Source organism: Colletotrichum spaethianum, assembly GCF_022836535.1.
Source record: "Colletotrichum spaethianum MAFF 239500 DNA, contig33, whole genome shotgun sequence".
Classification (NCBI taxonomy): Eukaryota; Fungi; Ascomycota; class Sordariomycetes; order Glomerellales; family Glomerellaceae; genus Colletotrichum; species Colletotrichum spaethianum.
The window spans coordinates 116772-139030 of record NW_026054803.1 but is presented as its reverse complement, the minus strand read 5'-3'; the positions used below and the strand labels follow the sequence as shown (position 1 = coordinate 139030).

The 22259-nt window shown below is 58.0% G+C and overlaps 4 protein-coding genes across 4 annotated transcripts; 1 reads left to right on the top strand and 3 right to left on the bottom strand.

Moving 5' to 3' along the window:
• Positions 1–1321: 1321 nt before the first annotated feature.
• Positions 1322–3205, top strand: ColSpa_10089 (uncharacterized protein; the record flags this gene model as incomplete). Its single annotated transcript, XM_049276301.1, has 3 exons — positions 1322–2026; positions 2188–2625; positions 2681–3205. The coding sequence occupies 3 exons, from the start codon at positions 1322–1324 to the stop codon at positions 3203–3205; spliced, it is 1668 nt and encodes a 555-aa protein (XP_049132258.1).
• Positions 3206–6051: 2846 nt separating this feature from the next.
• Positions 6052–8307, bottom strand: ColSpa_10088 (exocyst complex component sec6; the record flags this gene model as incomplete). The annotated part of the gene is made up of 1 exon (XM_049276300.1): positions 6052–8307. The coding sequence occupies one exon, from the start codon at positions 8305–8307 to the stop codon at positions 6052–6054; it is 2256 nt and encodes a 751-aa protein (XP_049132257.1).
• A 651-nt stretch (positions 8308–8958) lies between these two features.
• Positions 8959–9932, bottom strand: ColSpa_10087 (pirin; the record flags this gene model as incomplete). Its single annotated transcript, XM_049276299.1, has 2 exons — positions 8959–9740; positions 9806–9932. The coding sequence occupies 2 exons, from the start codon at positions 9930–9932 to the stop codon at positions 8959–8961; spliced, it is 909 nt and encodes a 302-aa protein (XP_049132256.1).
• Positions 9933–11633: 1701 nt separating this feature from the next.
• Positions 11634–12243, bottom strand: ColSpa_10086 (uncharacterized protein; the record flags this gene model as incomplete). Its single annotated transcript, XM_049276298.1, has 2 exons — positions 11634–12125; positions 12193–12243. The coding sequence occupies 2 exons, from the start codon at positions 12241–12243 to the stop codon at positions 11634–11636; spliced, it is 543 nt and encodes a 180-aa protein (XP_049132255.1).
• Positions 12244–22259: the final 10016 nt, after the last annotated feature.

Below are 22259 nucleotides of genomic sequence, written 5' to 3'. Positions count from 1 at the left end.
ACTTGATTCTTCGAAGTCCCCTCGATATCCCACGTCAACCTCTTCCAGTCTCTTGCTACGAGCTGCTTCCTCAGGTTCTAATCGTACCTTGCTTCGGGAGACAGCCTTAGATCAATATCAGCATCAAGGTAAGAAACCTCTTCAGCTTTCCCATATCCTCCTCCATTTGCACACTCTTGCCTATATCTCGGTCTTCATCTGCTTCTGGATAATTGTTGACACTTTGTCTCACATCAGACTTTAGATCATACATGGTATCGTGTGCTCACTGACGATACCCAAGGAGAAACCCCAGTCCAATCTTGTGCTTTTTCTTAGGGGATGTACTTGCTTTTGGCATCACGGTCCGACATCCAGATCACTCCGGCAACGTTGATCAAGAATCGAATTGCTTGTTGTTCTCGGCCGGGTTCTCGCTAGGTCAGTCATATCGAGCTTGGAACGCCCTCGAACTTCTGCTGATGGGGGGACAGGCAACACCGAGACCGACTGGCAGCATCGCGTACCTTCTTTACCATCCTCCGTTGCAACTTAAGAGGTCAAATTACATCGCCTCAACCAGATAAACACTTGCTCTAACAGTTATTAAAACACGTTGAGAGTTTTGGGAGATTTGTATCGGTATGTAACAACTTTCTCTACGTCTCCAGCGTTTGCTTTTCTTCTTCACTCTGTACTTCAAGGCCTAGTTGGGGTCGGCATTTTACTGTTGGGCAATTCCAAAGAACATGTCTGCCACTCTCTCTCCCTACTGGTATATATGCCATGGCAAGTGTCCAAGGGATGAGTCAGCACTGGAATCAATCATAATGAGTCTCATTGTGCTTCTTTCTTCTTTCAAAGATGTCTGGTTGTACCTAATTTGGGGATGGGAATCAGAGTGATAGGATAGGGGTAATGAGGTCACTGGTCCTGGGTATTCACATTGGCTCATCTGGACTCACCTGGGTGAGCTTAAGAAAAGCACACCTTACCTGCACCTTTCCCATCAGCTTGGTGTATTCATTCTCAAAACATTATCTGGGTGCCTCTCCTGAAAAGGTTAGCGTAGTTCGTACCTGCCTCCTGCGCAGACAGCAGCCTGGTTTTTCCAAAATATCTACAACTTTTCCACTCCTACCAGATTCTTCCCACACCAGCCATCACCAATACTTCATAAATCCCCGGCCTCTTCCTCTTGTATTCTCAGCCTCTCTCCCCATCACGGAAATATCGTCTCGGTATTCTGTTCCCCTTAAGAGCGTATCGACACTCTCTCATCATCCCTTATTCCCTATAAGAATCGTTTTCCTTGACCTTTGCCGAGACTTGCGTGGCCATGATGGCCGACTCAAGCACCGCGAGCTCCGGCTCTGGGGAAGGCCATCACGGAGGCGTTCGTCTCGCAGAGCACTCCCCTCTGTTCGCTGCTACTCGTAAACCGTTTGAGTCGACTCCGTCCTCAACGGACAGCACTGTCCGCGACTCCAAGTCGCCGTCCGACGTCTTCGCCGCCGATCTTTCTAACCAGGCCTCGCAGCTTTACACCGGAGACTACCAGCTGCCGCAGCCTCCCAAGTTCCAGCAGGCGAGCTTCACTTTCAGCAACAGACAGGGAGGTTCTCAGCACGTCGGGTCCTCAAACGTCCAGAATCCCGGCAGTTTCTCTACGGGAAAGGCGTCTGTCCGTTCTGAGGGAACCGTCTTTGCTACTCCTGCCGGTCGTTCTGTCATCGAGCCCACTGCCTCGGGCTATCGATCTGGTCCTCTTCCTTCAATCACTCCCAACCGCGAGTTCAGACCCGTTACTCCCAACGTCAAGACTCCGGGCCACCGCACCCCCGGCTCGTTCAACAACGACGCTCGACGTAACCAGTCTGGCCCGGGTCTCACTACCATCTCGGAAGAGCAGAACAAGATCGCGCCTAATACCGAGCGTGGCCAGACAAAGAAGATTGTCGCAGAGATGGCTGCCTATTGCCAGATTGACGGCCCCTTGGTTGGACCTCTTCGAGACAGCCGACGCTCCGAGCTTGCCCGGAACCATGTAAGTCATTCTCACTTCACCTTGCCTCGCTTCTCTTTCCTTGTATTGTGGTCAAACATTTTGTCCTTTAATCACTATTTTTTCCTACTTTCGCATTTTTACCCCCATCAATCTTTTCGAACAATGTTCCGTCGGAATCGTATACTAACTAAGGATAAAAGCCTGCCTGGATCCCCGCCCGCCAGGTTCAAGCTGGTATCATGACCACCCAGCAGGCGATCCGCCGCACCCCTGGTATCCCCAGCAAAATTGCCAACGATCTTTGCGAAGGCCTCCAGAAATATGCCCAGCAGGTCAACAACATTCTACGCCAGGCGGTCAATGAGGTCGCCGACATCAAGATCGACCTCGAGTACAATGACAAGGTGCTCTGCTCCAGCAAGTTGGAGGCCAGCATAATCACCGAGGAGCGTGAGCAGCTGAAGCGCGATATCGCCGAGATTCATCGCAAGTACGAGGATTTGGAGGATCGCCTTGCTCGGTACCACGTCGAGCAAGAGAACCACAAAAACTCGGTGCTCGAGTTCCTGGCGCGCCTTGACCCTCACAACGGTAACGATGAGGAGGCCCAAAACCAGACCATAGCTGAGCTGCTCCAGGTTCGTTTTCCTTCGAGCTTTTGGGCGATGATCTACGCTAATTGGTACATTACAGACCCTCAAAGACTTCATGAACCGCCCCAGCTCCCGCTGGATGCATGGTGAGCGTGACAACGACTCGTCCAACGCCATCACTACTCTCAGCTCCGCGAACATCGCTGCTCTTGAGAAGCAGAACCAGCCGGAGCAGAGTCAGCAGCAGACCCAGCACCCTCAGGAGGCTCGTCCTTCCCAGATGTCCGAGTCTCGCGAGGTCATGCCTTTGGCGAACAATGCCCTGCAGCCGTTCAACTACCAGCAGAACGCGGAGCAGTACTCCGCTCCGGCCCATTTGCCTGCCCAGAACGGCCCGCCCTCTTCGTACCCTGGCATGTTCGGCAACGCTCGCCGGCCCGCTGACAACCGCACCATGTCATCTGCCGGCTGGACTCGCGCCTCCAGCGGTGCCCGTGGTCATCACATCATGCCCCTCCTGGTTCCTACTCACGGTCCGGAGATACCCGCAACGGGTTCGCCAGCGGATACAAGCAGTCTAATGGTTTTGAGGGACCTGGCGGCTTTGGTGGTCGGTTCGACATGATGCCGTCTCGCCCTGGTACTTCCATGGGCAACCGCAGCGGCGCCAACCAGAACACTTCGTTCCGCCCCAACGCGCCCGAGTTTCACCCGGGCATGGCGGGTAGCATGGATCACAGCTTCGAAAGCGTTGATGCCTCGTACAACCTTGGTTACGGCCCCGGATCGAACGCTGGTTCTCGCCGTGACTTCAATGACGGCAGCGGCCCTTACACCAGCCCGACTCCACGCTCCGCCAGCCGTAGCACTTTCGGTAACTTCGAGGGTCCCTACTGCGGCCGCTACCACGGTCCTCCTCAAGTGATGCTTCCATCCCAGGGCCCCCCTTACAACACGGGCTCGAACCACATGGGCTACAAGAGCGAGTACGCCATGGTCCAGCGAGGAAACCGCACTCACGCGCCCACCTCGTCTGGCCACAGCTACTATACCGCCAACTACCCTCAGCAGGGAGGCTTCAGCCCCGGTCCTTTCGGCCAGGGCGGCAACGGCCCCAGCCGTGCTATCACCAGCCCCTTCGCTCCCGGCCATGGCTTCAACGAGGACGAGGGTGGCGACAACGAGCGCTATGCCCGCGCTTTTGAGGGAGTCTGGGGTCTTGCTCGGGGCTAGGTGCTCCAGTTCGCCTCGGAGGTCGACCTCTCCATCATGTCGCGCTCCAACGAGATTGCGCTCCTGCGCTACATGGCGAAGCTGTACGCCCCCTTCAGCAAGCAGCAGGCCTGGTCTTACATCCGCCAGCACATGAACGACCCCATGAGCCGCGCCTGTCTGATCTCCCGCGCCATCATCGACCTGTTGGTGAACCGCATCTTCGCCTTTGAGGCCTGGGAGGGGTTCTCGGTCGATGCTGATCGTCAGCTCCGTGAGATTCGCCACGAGATGAACAATCTCCCTGGTAAGTTTGCTTCCCTTTGACTTCGTCACCCCGAATCGCTGCTCACCCCGCCTGTCTTGCCCAGCCGGCCAAGGCGGCGCACTCCAGGTCTGCATCGACCGCGTTGCGGCCATTGTCAACTCGTGCATCAACCACGAGCGCTACGAGGCCTACCGCAACCACCGCATCGAGTATTTCCAGGCCGAGCTCCGCGAGATGCTCTCGCCTCTGCTCGTGCCCGAGACCTCCGGCGGCCCCAATCTGGAGAAGGCCGACGAGGCACTCAGCCAGATGTGCGAGAAGGCCTGGTCCATCTCGGCCAAGATGTTCACCTCGCGCTGGACCTTTGAGTTCCGCTTTCCGGACACCGGCGCGCGCTTCAGCACCCAGACCATGGTCGGCATCGCGCCCAACATTGGCCCCACCTCTTGCAGGCCGAGCATTGGCGTGTGCAGCTGGTCGTCACCCCCGTCATTACCGTTCGCAACGACACGGGCTCTTCGATCTCGGTGGCTTCCATCACCAGCGCCCATGTCATCTGCATGAAGTAGTGGGTGGTTGAACATTGGGCTTTTGCGGCGTCCCTAATTTCTTCTTCTTCTTCGGTTTTCCCACTTCGTCGTTTCTCTCTATACAACGAGGGCGTCGACATTCCAGGACGGACCGGCAACAATGTGTACGATTATGAACCCACGACATTCTGGATTCACACGAGTTTGCGACTTTTTGCTTTTACTCTTTTCCCCGGCATACTTCTCCAGCAACAGGAGACCCATGCCACCGACAGGCAAAGCTCTCACTGTGAACAGAGAGCAGTGCCACCGGCAAGCAGGGTTCTCATCACCAGAACAGAAAACAGTGCTTTCTTCGACATGGTTCTCGTCACCAAGAGAGCAGTGCCATCGCCAACCAGTGCGAATCAACTCACTGGACCCGGTCAACGAGACCTCGACATTGCGAATATTGACGACTTTGGGGAAGCCGCCACCATTTTGGTTTCTCTCTCGGCATGTTGGACTATTTGGCAGCCCCGCCATCCCCCCCTTTCCGGCACCCTCTTCTCTTGGGAACATCCGACGGATCTTGGGAAGTACTACGAAGGATAGGTACGGGGCGGGCAGACGAAAAAGGATTGGTTTTCGGGACTGGCAATTACAAAGTAACAGTAAAAAGCACCAAAAGGAAAAAGGGGAAAAAACAGTTTTGCGTTTCTCTCTTTTTGTTTGTAGACGGGGGAACGTCCCCAGCCAGCCAGCCACCCGAGTCTTTGCCGGTTTGTAAGGGGAGGATAGGTGCGGCGGCCAAGGGACCGGATCACAAGCAAGAGTGAAAACGGCGATAGAAAACCACACAAACACCAACAACAAAAAAGGAATAAAAAGTATTGTAAAACCCTCTGGTTTTGTCCCTCGTGATGTCCGAGTTTGTGACTTGTGACTTGTGATGTTCTCTTGATTTCAACAGCCTCGTCCCCCCTCAACGTCAAGATCACCAAGGAGTCAGGAGAGATGAAGGGAACGGCCGTCGGCTGTCGATTCGGATATGTGGAGTCCCGAGTTTACTATGCCCCTGCCCGTAGTAGAATGGGGCGAGGTCCTATCTAGCTTGCCACGCCCCTCTTCATTGTTGTTGTTGCCGCTTCCGTTGCAAGGGGGTGTCCTAGGTCTGCCATGCTTCCGGTCCGCTGCCCCCACCTCGCGCCGCCGCGGCTCGGCGTCTCATCTCGCATCCGGGGTCCTCCTCTCATCCCCCTGCGTCCCGTCTCGCGGTCCCCTGGTGAACCGGGTATCTGGATCGTCTATACATTAACCACCTTTAAACTCGTGATGCCTGATTCCGTGAGGTCGTTCAGATATCCCTCCCTCGCGAAGACAACCTCGCCCATGATCCCGTGGCGCGACTCTTCAGATGCCGGCAGCCCGCCACGTAGAAAAAAACAAACACTCATCGTTCAAACCTTTGTGCCTGCCTCATCACTTGACCTTGCCCATGATGGTCTCGGGGCCGCGGACGACGTCGAGCGACGCGGCGCGCGCCTTGACGGCGTTGAGCATGCTCCTCTCAAAGTCGTCGCGCGACCGCAACACGGCCTCGACCCAGCTGATCTGCAGGTCCCAGTAGGCCGTCTTGAAGCCCTCAAACGTGTCGGGGATGGCGTCCTTGTCGACGGTGAGCAGCTGTAGAAAGTACTCGGTGACGCGCCACGTCTGCTTGACCGTGTTGCCGACGTCCGGGTTCGGCAGGGCGGCAAAGTACTCGAACGCCGTCGAGATGTCGTTGAAGAGCTTGTCCTGGACGGGGTCGGCGCGGCGGAACTTTGCGCCCTTGTTGCGCACCGACGAGAGGTAGCGGATGAGCAGCTCGTCGGCAAAGATCTCGGTGAAGATGTCGACGAGCGAGTGGTGCAGGACCTGGCGGTAGTCGCCGACGTACTCCTCAAACGTCACCACCATCTGCTTCATGGCCGTGCTCGCGTACCACTTGGGCGTGAAGAACTCGGGCATGACCGTCTTGAAGTCGACCGAGAAGATGAGCTGCACAAACTTTGTGATGCACCACGTGCTGAAGTCGATGTAGGCGTCGCGCAGCAGCTCCACCTCGCCCTCGGCCCGCTCCATGTACGCCGGCGAGACGAGCGGCTCAAACTTTTGCTTAAAGTTGGACAGGTACCCGAACCGGTTCTCGTCCTCGTTGTCGTCGACGCACGCAATCTGGTCGTTGGCCGTCGCGACGAGCCAGTCCTGCAGCGGCTGGAACCCCTCGAGCTCCGGGATCTTGCCCGTCTCGAACTTGGTGGCCTCCTCGTCGAGCATCCTCTGCCACGACTGCTGCCGGCCCCGCAGCCGCAGGAACATGGCGTCGATGACGCCCTCGATCACGTCGATGCGCTTCGAGTTGGCGGCGGCGTCGATCTGCTCGCGCATCATCCGCCACATGTCGACGAGGTTCCGCGACCGGAAGTACCCGTACTCGTCCTGGTCCAGGTTGGAGCCCTCGACGTTGCGCTCCGCAAAGTCCTTTTGCTCGGCGTTGAAGATGCGCTCGATCCACTCGTCGAGGAACTTGATGATGAGCTGGCGGAAGTCGCGGACCAGCTCCGTCTCCCGCGAGTCAATGACGTGGGGCGTGAGGTCCTCCTGCTTGAAGCCCAGCTTCTTCATCTTCTTGTAGTACCGCTCGGGCCAGTTGATGATCTCCAGCGTATTGGCCGACGCCGAGTCCGGGTCGTCGATCATGCCGACGAGGAAATCGTGCATCGTCTGGTGGTAGATGTCGCCGTACGTCTTGAGTATCTTCCACTTCTTGGGCATCAGGGGCGTCATGCCCATCTTGACGGCGTTGAGGTCGTTGAAGTACCATTTCAGGATCTTGTCCAGCGCCGAGGGGTCGTCGAGGAACTCGCCCCTGGCCTCAGCGAACTGGCCCTCGACGCTGATCTTGATGGCCTGGGTGAACTTGTCCTTGTACCCCCGCACCTTCTTGGCGCCGTCCGTGATGCTCTGGAACCGCGTCGCCATCTCCTTGTGGTCCTTGAGCGCCTCCTGCAGCGCCAGCACCCGCTGGTCGCTCTTCTCCTCGGCCTCGATGACGACGGCGAAGCGCACCACCAGGCCGTTGTTGTCGTTGACCACGAGGTTGATCAGGTTCAGCGCCAGGATGCCAATGTGCTCATCGAACCAGTCAATCATGGTATCCAGCCTCTGGAAGTAGTCCTCGAGCGTCGACTCCAGGCTGGGGTCCTCGGCCCTCTGGATCTGCTCCATGGCGTCGTCGCGGATGTTTCTCAGCTGCGTCAGCTCGTAGTGGATCGGCAGCAGGTTGGGCATGTTCTCCTTGTCCTCCTCGTCCTCGGCCAGCATCCGCTCGACAATGGCCAGGCGCTCGTTGAAGGTCTCGAGGTTCTTGCGCATGGCCTCGACGGCGCCAAAGTTGCGGTGGGCCTGCGAGACGAGGTTGATGCTGTTGAAGTCCTTGATCATGTTCTGCGACTCGGAGCACAGCCGGTCGATCTTGATCATCTCCTCCTTGATGAGCTGGACCGTCTTCTGGCCGTCCGTCAGGCCCGTCATGCCCGACTGCGTCGTCTCGAGCTGCTCGCGTAGGCCGCTGCGGAGCTGGGAGTCGACGGCGGTCTTCTTGCGGGAGAACTCCTGCTTCAGGCCGGCGATCTTGTCGAGGTCGTCGGGGTGGCGGAGGAGCTCCGCGAGCTTGGGTACCGGCGCATCCATGGCGGGCTGGGCTGGGCTGGGGGGGTAGCTGGAGCTGCTGAGCTGGCCAGCCGTCGTGAGGCTCAATTAAGGATGTCGTCAATCGGTGGGATGGTCGGTCTATCGGTCGGTAAGGGTCTCGTCTGCACGTGCAGTAGTGAGCATGGGGCGTACTTGCGGCGGTGTCGTTAAATCATATCGTGGGTAAAGCGGATGTTGGGTTCGGAGGTCATCGCATTGCGTGCCGCGACTTGGTTTCGTGTACCTTACATGGGTGTTACCTCGATGCTTAATGGCGGCGGGAGTGCAGGGCGAGAAAGGGAGAGCCGGGGTGTGTGCATGGGCCAGTGAGGGTGCAGCAGTGTTCGGTCAGTGCACCTGCTGTCGAGCTCTACAGCAGTCTAGTGGCGGGGCTTCCGCACCTGGCCGGATGCCAATTGGGATTATCTGTACATAACAAGGGCCCTTTCCATCAACTCTGATAATGGGCGACTCACGCTGGTACCTGGTTTGAGTGCAAGTAAGCAAATCTCATGGTATCTCATTCACATAATCTATATATGCCCTTATCTTGATGCCTCCAACCCAGAGGAAATGCCCATCCGCTCAATGCCAAATGATACATGATGCAAAACAACCCATGGAAACAGACGATGCCAAACCACGGCCACTTTACTCCACCATGGTCTTTCCAATCTCACTCTGCCAGCCCTCAGCCCGCTCGAATCCGTTCGAGTGGGTCTGGTAGTCCATCAACGCCTGGTACACCTCGGCCTTGGAGCTCAGCACGAACGGCCCGTACTGCACGACCTCCTGGTCGAGGGGCGTGCCGGCAATGAGCACGAGGCGGGCGTCCTTGTCCGCGCCGGCGTCGACCTCGATGTTGACGATCTCGCCCTCCTCCTCAAACACGACGTTGTGGAACTCGTCCACGACCCGCTGCTGCGACCCCGTGCCGAAGATGGCTTGTCCCTCGAGCGTGTACGCAAAGGCGTTCCACCCCTTGGGCACCGGCTGCGCGATCTTGCCGCCGGGCTTGATCTGGATGTCGAGGATCCACACAGGGGTGTAGGCCAGGTCGCGCACCGAGTCGACGCCGTGGCTCTGACCCGAGATGACCTTGACGTGGACCTTGCCGCCGTCGACGTCGACCGTGGGGATCTCCTTGGCCCGCAGGTCGCGGTACCGCGGCTCGCAGGACTTGAGGTGCTTGGGCAGGTCGACCCAGAGCTGGAGGCCGACGTTGGCGCTGCCGTCTGGGTTCTGCTTGGGCATCTCGGCGTGCATGATGCCGCGGCCCGCCGTCATGAACTGCAGGTCGCCGGCCTCGATGGTGCCCTTGTTGCCGGCGAAGTCCTCGTGGTCCACCCCGCCGTGCAGGAGGTAGGTGATGGTCTCCTGGCCCCTGTGCGGGTGGTCGGGGAAGCCGGAGCCGGGCGAGATGCGGAAGTGGTCTGCGGGTGCATGTTAGCAATCTTGGTTCCTGGCTGCGTCAACAAACGGGCGAGGGATAACTCACCAAGCATCAAAAAGGGTGAAAAGTTCTTGAGCTGAGGGGTTCCGATGGAACGGCGCACGCGGGCTCCAGCGCCCTCGGCCTGCTCGACGGCCAGGAAGACCTTGCGAATTGCGCGAGGGACAGACATGTCGGTGGCGTACAGATGGTCGTCCGCTTGGTTTTGCTGCTTGGTCTGGATCTCCCCGTAGAGTTGAAAAAGCTGTTCGTGGTCGTGACGGCCAAGTCGAAGATCTGCTGTCTGAATAGGACGATGGATGCGATTCCCACGATGATGGACAGTAGCAGCGAGAGAGACTTCATTGATGAGGGGCGGGCGGCTAGGGGCACTATTTGTACGCAAGTCGTTCCGTCAATGAGTGAGGTGAGTGAGTGAGTGGGAGAGAAGGTGGGAAGGGAATGAGGTTTCTAGAACCCGGACGTTGCAATTGACTAATTCGCTAGAAATACAACTGTCGTTCTGGCTCGCTCCACAAGGCAACTACCGGTACTACACTCCAAGGGCGAGAAGACGGGAACATTGTCGTGAGAGCGCTCGCCTCATGCGCTCCTCTGGTAAGCAGCGCTGCATTAGTCAATTTTACATCAGCATCCTCAAAGCAGGGTCTGCCGACGTCCTCTCGGGGCCCCGTGCTGGGCCACACCTCCAGCCACTCAAGGTCCGAGGAACCTCCTTGGATACCCCGTTACCTCAGCATCAGCAACGGGCTGGAGAATTGGTCAAACTCACCCCCCGCTTTGCCCGCCGCGCGCCAGCAAAGGCCGCAAACAGCGCTGGCGTGCCGTGGCGCCCCCATGCTGACACAGCGAGTAGTAAGGGGGTTCAGTCCTTCAACTGCATATGGATTGGATTGGCCGCCCGGTCGTAGTGGCCAATGGCCTCACACCATGAAGCCGCCAATCAGCAGCCGGCGACCTTTCCCCAGTTTTGTTCTCTCCTTTTAGCTTTCCTCCTCCTCCTCTCCTCCTCTCCTCCTACTCCCGCTCAGTTGATCTGATCTAGAACACTGTTCTGATAGAGTTGCTATAAACCTCCTCCGTTCAATGGGGAGGGGCCGTCGTTGAGTTTGGGCACTTGGGTAGGAAACCGTCTCCCCAATCCGCGATGCCTTGATGCCTCCGTCTCTTCTGCCTCATGCTGGATGTGCTGTGCTATGCTGTGCTGCCTCGGTCGACTCTCTGATCTGTGCGTGATTCGTGCCAGCTGTCAACGCAAAGTGCATCCGGTGATCTGGGCGAGCAGGCTGAACCCTCCAACGAGCTAGGGAGTTTCACATGGGAGTTACGTCACATACAATAACGAGCTTCGCAAAGAAACACGAGTATCTATTAGATTTTGATCCCTATCACAAACGTCCGATACCAACTCCAGTTCCAGCGAAACTTGTCCCTCCGTGTAAGAGCGGCGCCCGTCCGATGACCCGGGGCTCACGCCCCTTCCTTGGCCATTATAGTAGACCGTCAGGGAGCATGGGGCGTCTTGGCGAGGCTCGTCTCACCAGCAGTGACAGTCCCAACTCGAATGCCCCCGGAAGGGAGGACCGGAGCGGCGCACTAGATACCTTTCTCTCGTACACCACCAATAATTGAAATAGACATAGAAAATAACACACAACACACAAACAGTACATAAAAACCCTTTATCCGAGGTATAAGTTCCGTTCCGTTGCTGTATGTCGTTGAAGCGTCCACCATCGTGATTGCGGCCCAAGAACCCAAGGATAGTTCAAGAATGGCCGCCGGGGGGTTAAGGGTATATGAAATGGAGGGAGGGAGGAGGAGGGGGAAAGATCAGTAGTCGGGCTGTACGAGTACGGAACCGTGAGCACGCCTAGTTGTTGATCTTCTCGTTGACGGCCTCCTTGGTCTCCTCCTTCTTGTAGTGGATGACGTCGCCGACCCAGACGATGAGTTCGCTGGCGGTGATGAGGGTGGTGCTCACGACGGCCTTGCCGAGGGCGACAACATTGTCGCTGCCAATCTTCTTCTTCTCTTGGCTGTACGTCTTCAGAACGTGGTCCTTGGCCTCGAAGCTTGTGCGGAAGGGAAGGGCGATGATGCCCTTGGCGCCGGCATAGAGCTCCTCGGTGGGCTTCTTGACGACGGGGAAGCGCTCGTCAACCGCCGACAGGGCCTGGTCGCCGAGGTTGTCTGCCTTCTCGGCATAGGGGCGCAGGTAGCTCCAGGGGCGAGCAAAGAAAGGTAGCAGGGGCTCGGCGAAGGTCTTGTAAGCAGATTCGCTGATGGCCAGAGACTTCTTGCCGACGGGGTTGTTCCTGAAGGTAACGACGCCGTCGTGTACCGCAGGGTAATCCAGCAGATGCTGCATTGATAGGTCAGCCACGTGAACGATGGGCGCGGCAACGAGATGCATGAATAAGTGTCCTTACCTGAATGGCAACCGAGTTCACGCTCGGGAGGTCGCCGTTGACTTGGGCCATTTTGGGCATTTAGAAAGAAGCGAGGGGTTGATTGGGAGCTTGGTAGTGTTGATTCGTCGAAGCGCGCAGGCCCGGCGAAGTCTGGTCGTACGTTGTTGAGCTTCGGTGCGAGGCTCAAGAGTGAGATCTCGTGAGAGATTTAGAGCAGCAAGGAGGAGCTGTAGGGTTGGGGATCGGGTCAGATGATGTCCGCGTCAAGACAGGCTTCTTGGTCGGTGAGTGAGTGAGTGAGTCGCGGTGATGTAGGGTAGAGGTGAGGTTTGAGGAGTAAAGAGGTGGATGTTTTGACGGAAAGGTTGGAAAAGGGAAAGGATGGGAAGAAAGTTTTTGGAGGGGGCGGGCAGGGAGTAAGTGAGTGGGAAGGAGAAGGAGAAAGGCATCGGAGGGAGGGCGAGGCGAGGCAAAGCTAAAAGGGAGGGAGACTTACGGGAGGCAGTTGGAGCAGGAGTGGCCAAGTGTGTGAGCGTGTGAGGTGAGGAGAGGAGTGACGGAAGAGAGGCGGCTGGAACGGAGACGACCGTGTTATGCAATGGATGCAGAGGGTGATGACGAGGTTGACGCCACAGGCGGGCATGGACTGAAATGAAAGTATTTATCTACCAGCACCAGACCAGACCAGACTAGGTGGACAGGAGGGCGAGAGGGAAAGGGACAGGGAAAAAAAAAAGATACGTGGTGGGCTAAGGTGAGTTGCCATGAACCCCTTAGGATGCGAGACTGGACTACCTACTAGCCAGGCCAGATCAGATTAGCATGTGCTTCAGACATTCCCAAGTCGCAATGCGAGGACAGGGACGCGCAGGAATGCCGTGGTGGCGGGTCCTGCCCAAGTATCCCTACCAACGAGGTACATGCGCCACATGCCAATGGAGGGGACGTCGTTTTGGCGCTTCTGCTCCTGCGCTGCCCTCCTGCCTCTACTTGTTGCTTGCTGCTTGTCAAGCGATGGTGCTTCGCTTCTGCTGCTCTGCTGCTTGCTTCCTCTCGACGGGCTAGGTATTCCTCTGCAGCGATTGGATATGGCCAAGAAACCGTATCCCCTGGCCTTTTTTTCTTCCTTTTTTTTTTGTTTGTCAACCTCTCTCCCTCCACCTCCCTCTCTCTAAATGGGGTTTCCTCTCGTCTCGACTCTGTGGTAGTCGGTGGTTTAAGCCACATGCAATGGCACCACCGGGTTTTCTTTTGGGTTTTCCTGCTGACGGCAGCTCCCCACATCCCCACCCCTGTCCCGCCGCTTCATGGGCAGCAGGACGAGCAAGAGCGTGTGCACTGGTTCCGTGCAAGCATTCGTTGAACCGGGATAGGTTTCGGGAGCGAGCCGGCGACAGGAAAAGCAGTGCCTAGATAATGGGCTGGGCCAAAGTGTGACAGCCGAGTGAACACGGCAAGGTGAGAGGAGGAGGAGCAGTGCTCCGTCCAGTGTCAATAGTATCAGCAGCTCGTGGGCTCGCAACAGCAGGCAGGGAACCTGGGCAGAAAAGTGGCAGCAGCCGTAGCTTGCATGCACCCCTATCGTCATCCTGGCACGTTGACATGTGAAAGTGGTACAGTCGCCCCGCCATGCGCGTCGAGGTGGACTATCGCGCTCGAGTCGGCGAGGAATAAGAGATGAAAAAGAGAGAGATAAAAACAGAACAGGACGAAAAAAAGAGGAGCCCCCGGATGACGTCCGGAGCAGGTTTCCCAAGCAATTTCCCCCTCGTGACAGTGGTTTGACAAATTACTCGATGCCACAAAAGATGCAATCCTCCGTGCTCGGGTTGTTCTCCGCACAAGGTCGCTCGCTCATGGGCCGTGGATCAAAGTGAGGTGGAAATGGTGCTGTAGCTCCCCAACGCCCCTAGAGGCATGTGGTCAGCACGGGCGCGACACACAGAGCGAGCAGGATGAGGGGGGAGGGACGGCCCTTTCCCTGCCCTGTGTTCGTTGGACAATTGATCCCAATCAGACAAACCATTCATTGCGGCTTCTCTTCTTGCTTGACTGTCACTGCCACTCACTGCCACTGTCACTCCTTCGCGCCTCTTCCACATCCTGTCCACGGCACGCAAAAGCACGTCCAAGTACGCACGGCGCTTTCCTGCATGCTGGCCGGGCCGTCATTATGTCATCATAAGCGATGGTGCAAGGCAAGCACGTCCCAAAGTGATGGGCTGGGAGCAAACACACAGCAACCCAAAGCAACACTGGAGGGGCAAGGGAGCTAGCTGTACTGTGCTGGTTGGCCGAGTCGCCGCTCAACACGTATGCATACCTTATCTGACAATTTTGGCTGGGCACGCCGCTGATCAGCGGCCCGGAGGACGGGTACATCAACTACCTGCCCTGCCCTGCCCTCCCAGGTGTGGGAGTCGGATGATCCATGGGGCGCGCATGTGGAATGAGAGCTCAGAGCCGGCGGCTCTCCTTTGATACGACCTGGCCAAATTGGATCTCTGTGACCGGGCGAAACCAACACCGCACTTTCCTCCCCTCCCCTCCTATCCCCTCCCCCTTCCCCCTTCGCTTCCTGCTACTACCTGCGCCTGCCTACCTCGATGAGAAAGGTATGTAGTCGCGGTGATTGAGAAGCAGCGCTAGGCCGGGCAGGGAGATGAGGTGCGAGGAAAGTAAGCCGTCTCGAGCATAGGCAGGAAAAGACTACCGTCGCAGGAGACGCACATCATTACCCTCCACCCAAGTCCCCTCCGCAGGGAGGTGCCTTGCCGCGACCCAATTGGCCCGGGGCCCTGCCCCGAGCTTATCGCTAAACATCCTCCTCCAAACCTTATCACGGGAAGCTCCCAAGCCAACAATTGCCGCGGCCTGCACTACGCAGCAAATAGCGCGAGACTTGGAGCTCTCGATGGCGCGAGCTCCCTCACCAACCCCAAACCGGCTGCGATCCTCGAGGCCTTTGTACCGCGCAGGCCAAGGTACCTGGACCTTGGTGGTCCTCTTGGCTGAGCCTTGCTGTAGCGCTCTGATGCGATGCGATGCTACCTACACGCGTCCGGCCTTCACAAGTTCAGCCCAGTGTGCTTCAGATGAGAGGGGCCTTAGCGTTTCCTCCCTTCCCCGGTCCTGATTCTTGCTGCTGATTGCAGCATTGGAGAAAGTCGGGCCATGGCGCCATTGCTGTTTCCTCCCTTGGATCTGGGCTGCCACCGTCAACACGGCTGAGGGCCGCCATACCAACTTAGCCTTGCCGCCGGCCAGATATAATATGACCCGTGAATGCGCCAGGCAATCCGTCTCAATCTCTCATCTTCGGCGTAGCTCATGTCAATCCAACTCCCCCTGACTCCTGAGCTCCCCCCTCCATATGGGCCGACCTTTCCTCGGAATGGGGAGCTCGGGCTCTCGCCCCTGACGTACCTGTACGCTGCTGCCGCGGCTCTCGTCGTTCACGATACCCGTTTTCGTATGACTTTGTCAGTGGTATTGATCCATGATACCTCGGGAGCCAAGCAAGCAAACAGCAAGGGCCCTGACGAAGAACCCACCCGCGTCGCCACTCACTCCGAGCTGTACCTGACCAGTCGCCTGCGCGGCGACCCGCGACCTCGTCTTTCCCACCCGCAACCTCGCAAACGAGTGGTCCTGGCTCGTCCTGGTCCTGTCGGGCACGATAATCGTCGGACAATTCAACGTGGTAGCGGCACTTTTTCTGTGCGAACCCTTGTCCCCTGACTGCGTTCTGGCGTCCCCGGCTCCACCCTCACCAGCCACATCTGCCCACATTCACATGTCAGACAATGTCTCACTCTACCTGCAAGGACTTCCTCAACGTTGAGACCTCCTCCTATCCCCTCTCCTTCTCCCCCCAATCTCTCGCGTGCCACTGATCTCACCAGCGTGTAGCCTGCAGATGGCATGTCTCTTCGCCCAACCGGCACATTGTCTTCATTGGAAGGCAAGCCTCTGCCGCTGCCGGACTGGTTTCTTCGGTTTTCTTTCGGGGCCCCAAGATGGCGCGATGCGTCATTGCATATCGTGTACGCAACCGCAATTTCCGTCCAGAGGTCTGCGACATATCGTCATGATGCCCGCCGACGACACTGGCGAGCCGGTGAGGAAATTGACGAGCTAGTGACTTTTGCGAGACACACACACACACACACCACCACCACCACCACCAAATGGGCGGAGTTCCCTCCCCGGCCGCCCCGTCCATCCATCCATCCATCCCTTGGGGAATTGGGAAGCAAATGGCCCAGCACGACACCACCGGTAGGGCACGGGTGTGGATGCCCCTGCGTCCTGCGTGAGAACTCAGCAAAACGCGAGGTGTGCCATCCATCCCGCGGGGTTTTTTTGTTGGAACTTTGGAACCGGTGGTTGCTTCTTCTGCGGCCCAAGGCCACCTCACCCGTTGACGGATGGAAACACGGCACTTTTCGAGGCTTGACCGGATCGTCTGATTGGCTCGCCATAGCCGAGAGCCCGAGATCTTGGCCGCCGCGTCCGTCGAATGGGGTAAGTAACGTTCCGGCCGGGCGTATTCGCAGTTCCAGTTCTCCCGCCGTGCGGCTCGGGTAAAGCGGGACCGCAACCGGGGTTTCTTAGCCGGCGCCGGACGCGGCATCCCTACCTGTCTTCCGTATCCGAGCCGTGCATCACCGGACGTCTCCGGAGGTGTGGGTCAAATTCGGACAAAGAATTCACAATCACGTATTTTTCCACCATGGCGAGGAAGGCAGAGGTCATCCCTCTCATTGAGAGCGTTTGCACGACCTAGTTGAGCTTGACAACGTTCTGGGTGATAGGGCACGCTGGACGCCGGAGGGTTAGGAATCAGCAGCCTCCGCTGCGGCTCCCAGAGCGAATCAGCCTCGACGAAGCTTGCATGCGTCTTCTCAAGGCTTCATTGGGCCACGAATGCCATACAAGCCCTTTGATGTCCCTCAAGATCCTTCTGTTCAGTCAAGATCCCTTGACCTGAGTGACTCCTGTATCCCCACAACCCGTGTAGATCTCTCCGCCTGACAAGATACGTCCAGCCCGCCAAAGACGTACCCAACCCGTAAAGTCCCCTACCGCCTCCGAAGCTCCTCACGCCCATCATAGCCAGAAGAGGCATCCTCCAACACGGCTTCGTGAACCTCCTCGTAGCCCGCAGCCCACGTCAGACGGACCATTGCCAAGACGAAGCGCACCTACGGATCAACCAATCCACAAAGGACCGTACGTACGGTGATGCAAGTGGTGGCGGCATACTTGCGTCGTTCCTCGGAGCTTTGCCCCGGGAAAGGAACAAAAAATAATCTGATAATGACGCCCCGACGCATCATGACGGGCATACGGCAGGACAGGACAGATGTTGCCCTCGCTTTGGGACGAGCAGCGCGGGGTATGACGTGTTCGTCTCGGTACACTGGCACCGCGTGCCGCCGGCGGTGTGCGGGTGGCCTTGACAAAGGAAACCCAGCGCGCCACCATATGGTCTCGTACAGCCCGCCGGCCGTTGCAGAACCTCGACCAGCGGTCTTAGACAAGACACAAGGACGGAACCAATGTGGGGAAAATCCATTAAAGAGAGTGAGAGAAAGAGGGTTTAGAGCCCGCGCGAGGAATGGCTTCCTTGGGGAGTTGAGTAGACGAGACGCCGGGGCGGTTGAAACGCCTCGTGAGGAAGACAAAAGTCCCGTGGCGAGTCGGATATCCTGGAGGAGTGAACCCAGCTTGGAGGACAAGCCACGGTCAAGACACAAACCGCCGGACAACAGTGCTACTCTGCGCACCAGACCATTTGCTGATTGCCAATTATAGGATTCTCTGCCGGATGCCCGCCTACGGCGCTGTACGGCGGAACTAGAACGGCCGCGGGCTCGAGGGGGAAAAAAAAAAGGGGCGAGGCCGTTGTTCCGCGGCGGGCGAGCGGTCCAGACGCCATCGCTTGATGTGACGTTTCACTCACTCGAGACTAGACCTTGTCGAGACTCGACACGTGGGTTTCGAGGAGCCGGCGACGGCGCCGGCGTCCGCGCTATCGGCACCGTCAGCAGCGCGGCGTCTGGCCCCGAGCCGGCATGGTCGACCGGTCCAGGGGCGGTGGGGCGGCGGAGGGCGGGGCCCGGAGCGTATCTGGGGCAGCGCCCGCAGCACTTTCGGTTCGTCGGCCTCGCCGGGATCGACTTGCGCGCGTGGGATGGGACCGAAGCTGGAAGGAACGGCCGCGAAGTATCGTGGGGGGAGGCGCTGGGCCAACCGTCGAAGCCGTTGGGTCGACCGTCGTGGGTTGGCAAGGTTGACGCTGCACTCGCGTAGCCCTTGCTGGAGCGAACGTCTGGCTCTGATTGCTCGGCACATCTGCCGTCGTCGCACGGGGCGCCAAGTCGTTTGCCACTGTCCTTCTCGGCAACCGGGTCAGTGTTGGGGGCCACTGGTCGAGGAGACCAGACAACAAAGTGCGTGCCGACCGGGGATTGGGACGTAAAAACTAGGTAGCGGCAAGAGGGTGAGGCCCAGGAGGGCACTCGGAGGTGACAGGTCTCACCCGGAAATGGACGAAGCGAGAGCCCACCCGACGTCTGTCGCTACCAAAACGGCATGCAGCCGAGCACGACCGGTGGGGGTGGTATTGCTGTTATAGCTGCTATAGCTCGAATCAGGCAGATGGCCGCCGGTGAAGATGGTGTCAGTTTTCCCGTGCCACCGGCGGAGGTTGGTATTGACTTTGTTGTTGTCCATGTCCAGGAGTGGTTCATCCGCTCAAGACTATCTAGGAGCCGGGTCTGCCGACTTTACACTGCTTGTCGGCGTCACTGCAATATGCCATTGTTCTGTCCACCACCACGCCATCCGAACTGTTTCGCACATGCGCGCGACGGACTGTGCGCCGCGGCCTCATCTATAGTGAACAGAGGCGGCTCGTATCTGGCGATTCGAGGCCTGGGTCAAGAGTCTCCCGTCCGACTCGTCGTTGTTGGGCTTGCGAGGCCCTACGACGGTTGAGCCGGGTCCCGTTGTGACAACGTGCTTACAGAGATATTTGGGAAATTGGAGCGGGATCCGGTCTGCATGCGGCTCGTCCTGGTCAGGAACGGTGCCAGCACATGGCCGCTTGCCCACACCCTGGGCTGGATCGTGGTCGTCGGTAGTGTTAGAGCAGCCTAGCAGATGGCGCGCGTGAAACAATTCGCCAATCCAACAGCTGGATGACAGCGGGCGTGTCTAATGGCGCACTCTCAGTTTCGGCTGACTGACTGCCCGACGGACCTCGCGTGTCTGCAGGTGACGATGAGTGGTGCAGCGCAGGCCGGCCCTGCAACATCACTTTCACCGTGCTACTGCCACGCAGCGCGGAGCGCTTCTCAACGTTGCTTTGCCTCGCGTTCGGGCCATCTCCCAGCCAAGGCCATGGCAGGCTTCTCGGTCGGTACTTTGCACGTACCGATGAGGTCGGGCGTCGCAGTCAGCAGCAAACGGTATATGGGGTTCGGTGACGATGTGAGTGATATTAGTTGAGACGAGTACGAATGTGCCAACCAACCAACTTTGAGCAAGCAAAGCAGAGCAAGCAGGGTGGTGGGGGTTCCGCTCCAGAGTGGGTGTCAAAACGAGAAATCCAAATGAATCTCAGATAAAGAGACGGGGACCGCCCGAGAGCCCGCTGTCGATTCCTCGAATTTCGACGAACCGGGGCGGGAGGACAAGGACTGAGGAGATGGGACGCGTTCACTGGCCGTCTGTCAATCAGTGCGTGTAAAATGGACAGCGATCAGGGCTTCGGGACTGGGTGCTCGGATCACGACAGGGTCCAGGCTTGCTCATCTTGGGACGGGCAGCTGACAAGAACAATTTGGAACGAGAGTTTAGCAATGAGCTCGATGGAGAGAGGGCGCGCGGGCAGGGAAGAGCCCGAACGAGAAGAGACTGGAGCCTCAGAGGGAGCACTTCGCAGCCCCCTCTCTCACTAGTGGCCAACGATGCATGGGGACGACAGAGAGCACAAGTCCGAACCGGAACGCCTTCGATGAACCTCGCTCTTGTGGCCTAGCGCCTCTGGACTCGTCTGGATTCCTCCTTCGATCGTCCGGATTCCTCCCTCGATCGTCCATGTGGCCAGGAGCAGCCGGAGTGTTCCTCAGTCTCGGCTCGTGAGGGTGTGGGGGGAGGAAGAAACCAGCTTCTGAGCTTTGGGTTACAGATCCGCGGCTGAAGCGTTTTATGCGGAGCATTATTAGTCCAGGTAGGCTCATAACACGGGCGAGATATCCCAAGCTGCCTTGTGCTCCGGGTTGGCTGGGCCAGAGCGACGGGTCAAAGCGCAGAATAGATGGCGATAGCTGCCATAGGACCAATCCTATGGACCGCGCAAATCGGGCCGCAATGACTGGAGAAGACGGCGGAGTTCAAGAAGCAGGACAAACGGGATAGGCTTGCGAAGAGGACGACAATGATGCCTTCGTTCTGGTGAGTGTCCAACGTCGAGGGGGTCGAGTCCGGAGAGGGCGGGTCGACGTGAGGCTGGAGGGAAAGTGAAGGGGACGGGTTTCAATGTATCTGAAAAGGCTTGTGCATGCAGAGGAAACAAACTAAGCATAGAGTTGGCAAATGGAGGCAGACCAACGGCGCCAAATAGCCAGCAGCCCCCATGCTGTCACCGAATCTGTCAAGCTGTTCCGTCTGGAAGGATTCGGCGGATGTTTTGGCCCTCGAACACCTTGTCTGAGTAAGCAAGGTAGGAAGCAGCTTCAAAGGTTGGACGGTGCTCGAGTCTCTTTGTTGGTGCGGCTGCCGCGTCGTCGATACCCGAAGACACGCAGCGAGCACTGACTTGGAGGACTGAGCACTGACAAGACCTTCACGTCGAGCTGGCAGATGCCCCCGTCATGATCCGTCATCCAAGTTGCGCTGAATCAGTAACGGCGTCTTCGGTGGGGCTCTCGTTGCGAGGCTGTCCCTCTTCGCGATCCGTCTCCCGCGGTTCTCATCGCCCCATAGCCCACTCATCACTCGAGTCGAGCTCGTGTATCTCCGTCACGGAATCAAGGAAGCCCCTTGGAGGAGAGGCGGCTGGCGAACGATGAATCGCGCGCCGCGGTTCAAAATCCTCCGTAATAGGCGCGGCCGGGTCTCGACGGCGTCTCGCACTATGTGCCTGCTAGAGGACCCTGATCGTGGCTTGCTGAGGGGGCGAAGCGAGCCAGCCAGCTGCATGTGCGCGCGTTATCGCGCACACAGTGGTACTATGACCTAGCATGCTCGTGTTAAGGCGCTGGCAGTCCCTAGCGCATGCCCACACGGATCTAGGTACCTACCTAATCCCCCTCCCAAACACACAAGCCTCTGTTCGTGTGGGATGTGCTGCAGGTGCGGCGATCCGGGTTCGTTGAACGTGGGTGCCCCCGATAGCCAACCACAAGCCTGATGGCGGCGGCGCAGACGGTCGTCAAATGTCCCATAACAATCAATCGTCAGGGACGACCCGTGGAACGAGGGCATTCTTGGGGGATCGGAGATGGAAAGGGGGGGCCTGAGCGTATCGGCAGATGGTCCCTCTTGAGCTTGAATTCGACATGCGTCTGGAGAAAAGGGTCCTCCTGGAGGGTAGCATTTCATGCGCGTATTTTGGACGACTGCTGAGAGATGGCTGCTCGCTTTCATGCAATGCCCGCTCGGATGCCGTCCTTTTGGTTGGGTGATGTGCAGTTGCGACGGTGGAAAGCACGGCACGACGCGGGCACCAGTCATGATACGATCTGGGGCACAGCACATGGTTAACATGGGCCCGCCATGCTTCTCAATGCGCTTGGGGCGCCGTGTTGCGTGAGAAGGGCGAGCTGGTGTGTGATGATGTACCTGGCAAAGGGCAGCAGAGCAGAGCAGAGCAGGATCAGCAGAGTGCATGCCCGTCCGAGGTTTTGGGGGGCGTTTTTTCCCCGGTTCCAACCAGGCTACCCAATGTCCACAACGAGACGGCCCATCGTTTGCAGGTCGTCGGTTGAGAGAGTGGACGCCCCCAAAGACACGAAGAAGGCCCCCGGTAGCCTCGTGTGCTCTCTCTCTCGGTGGCAGCGACGGACCGAAGC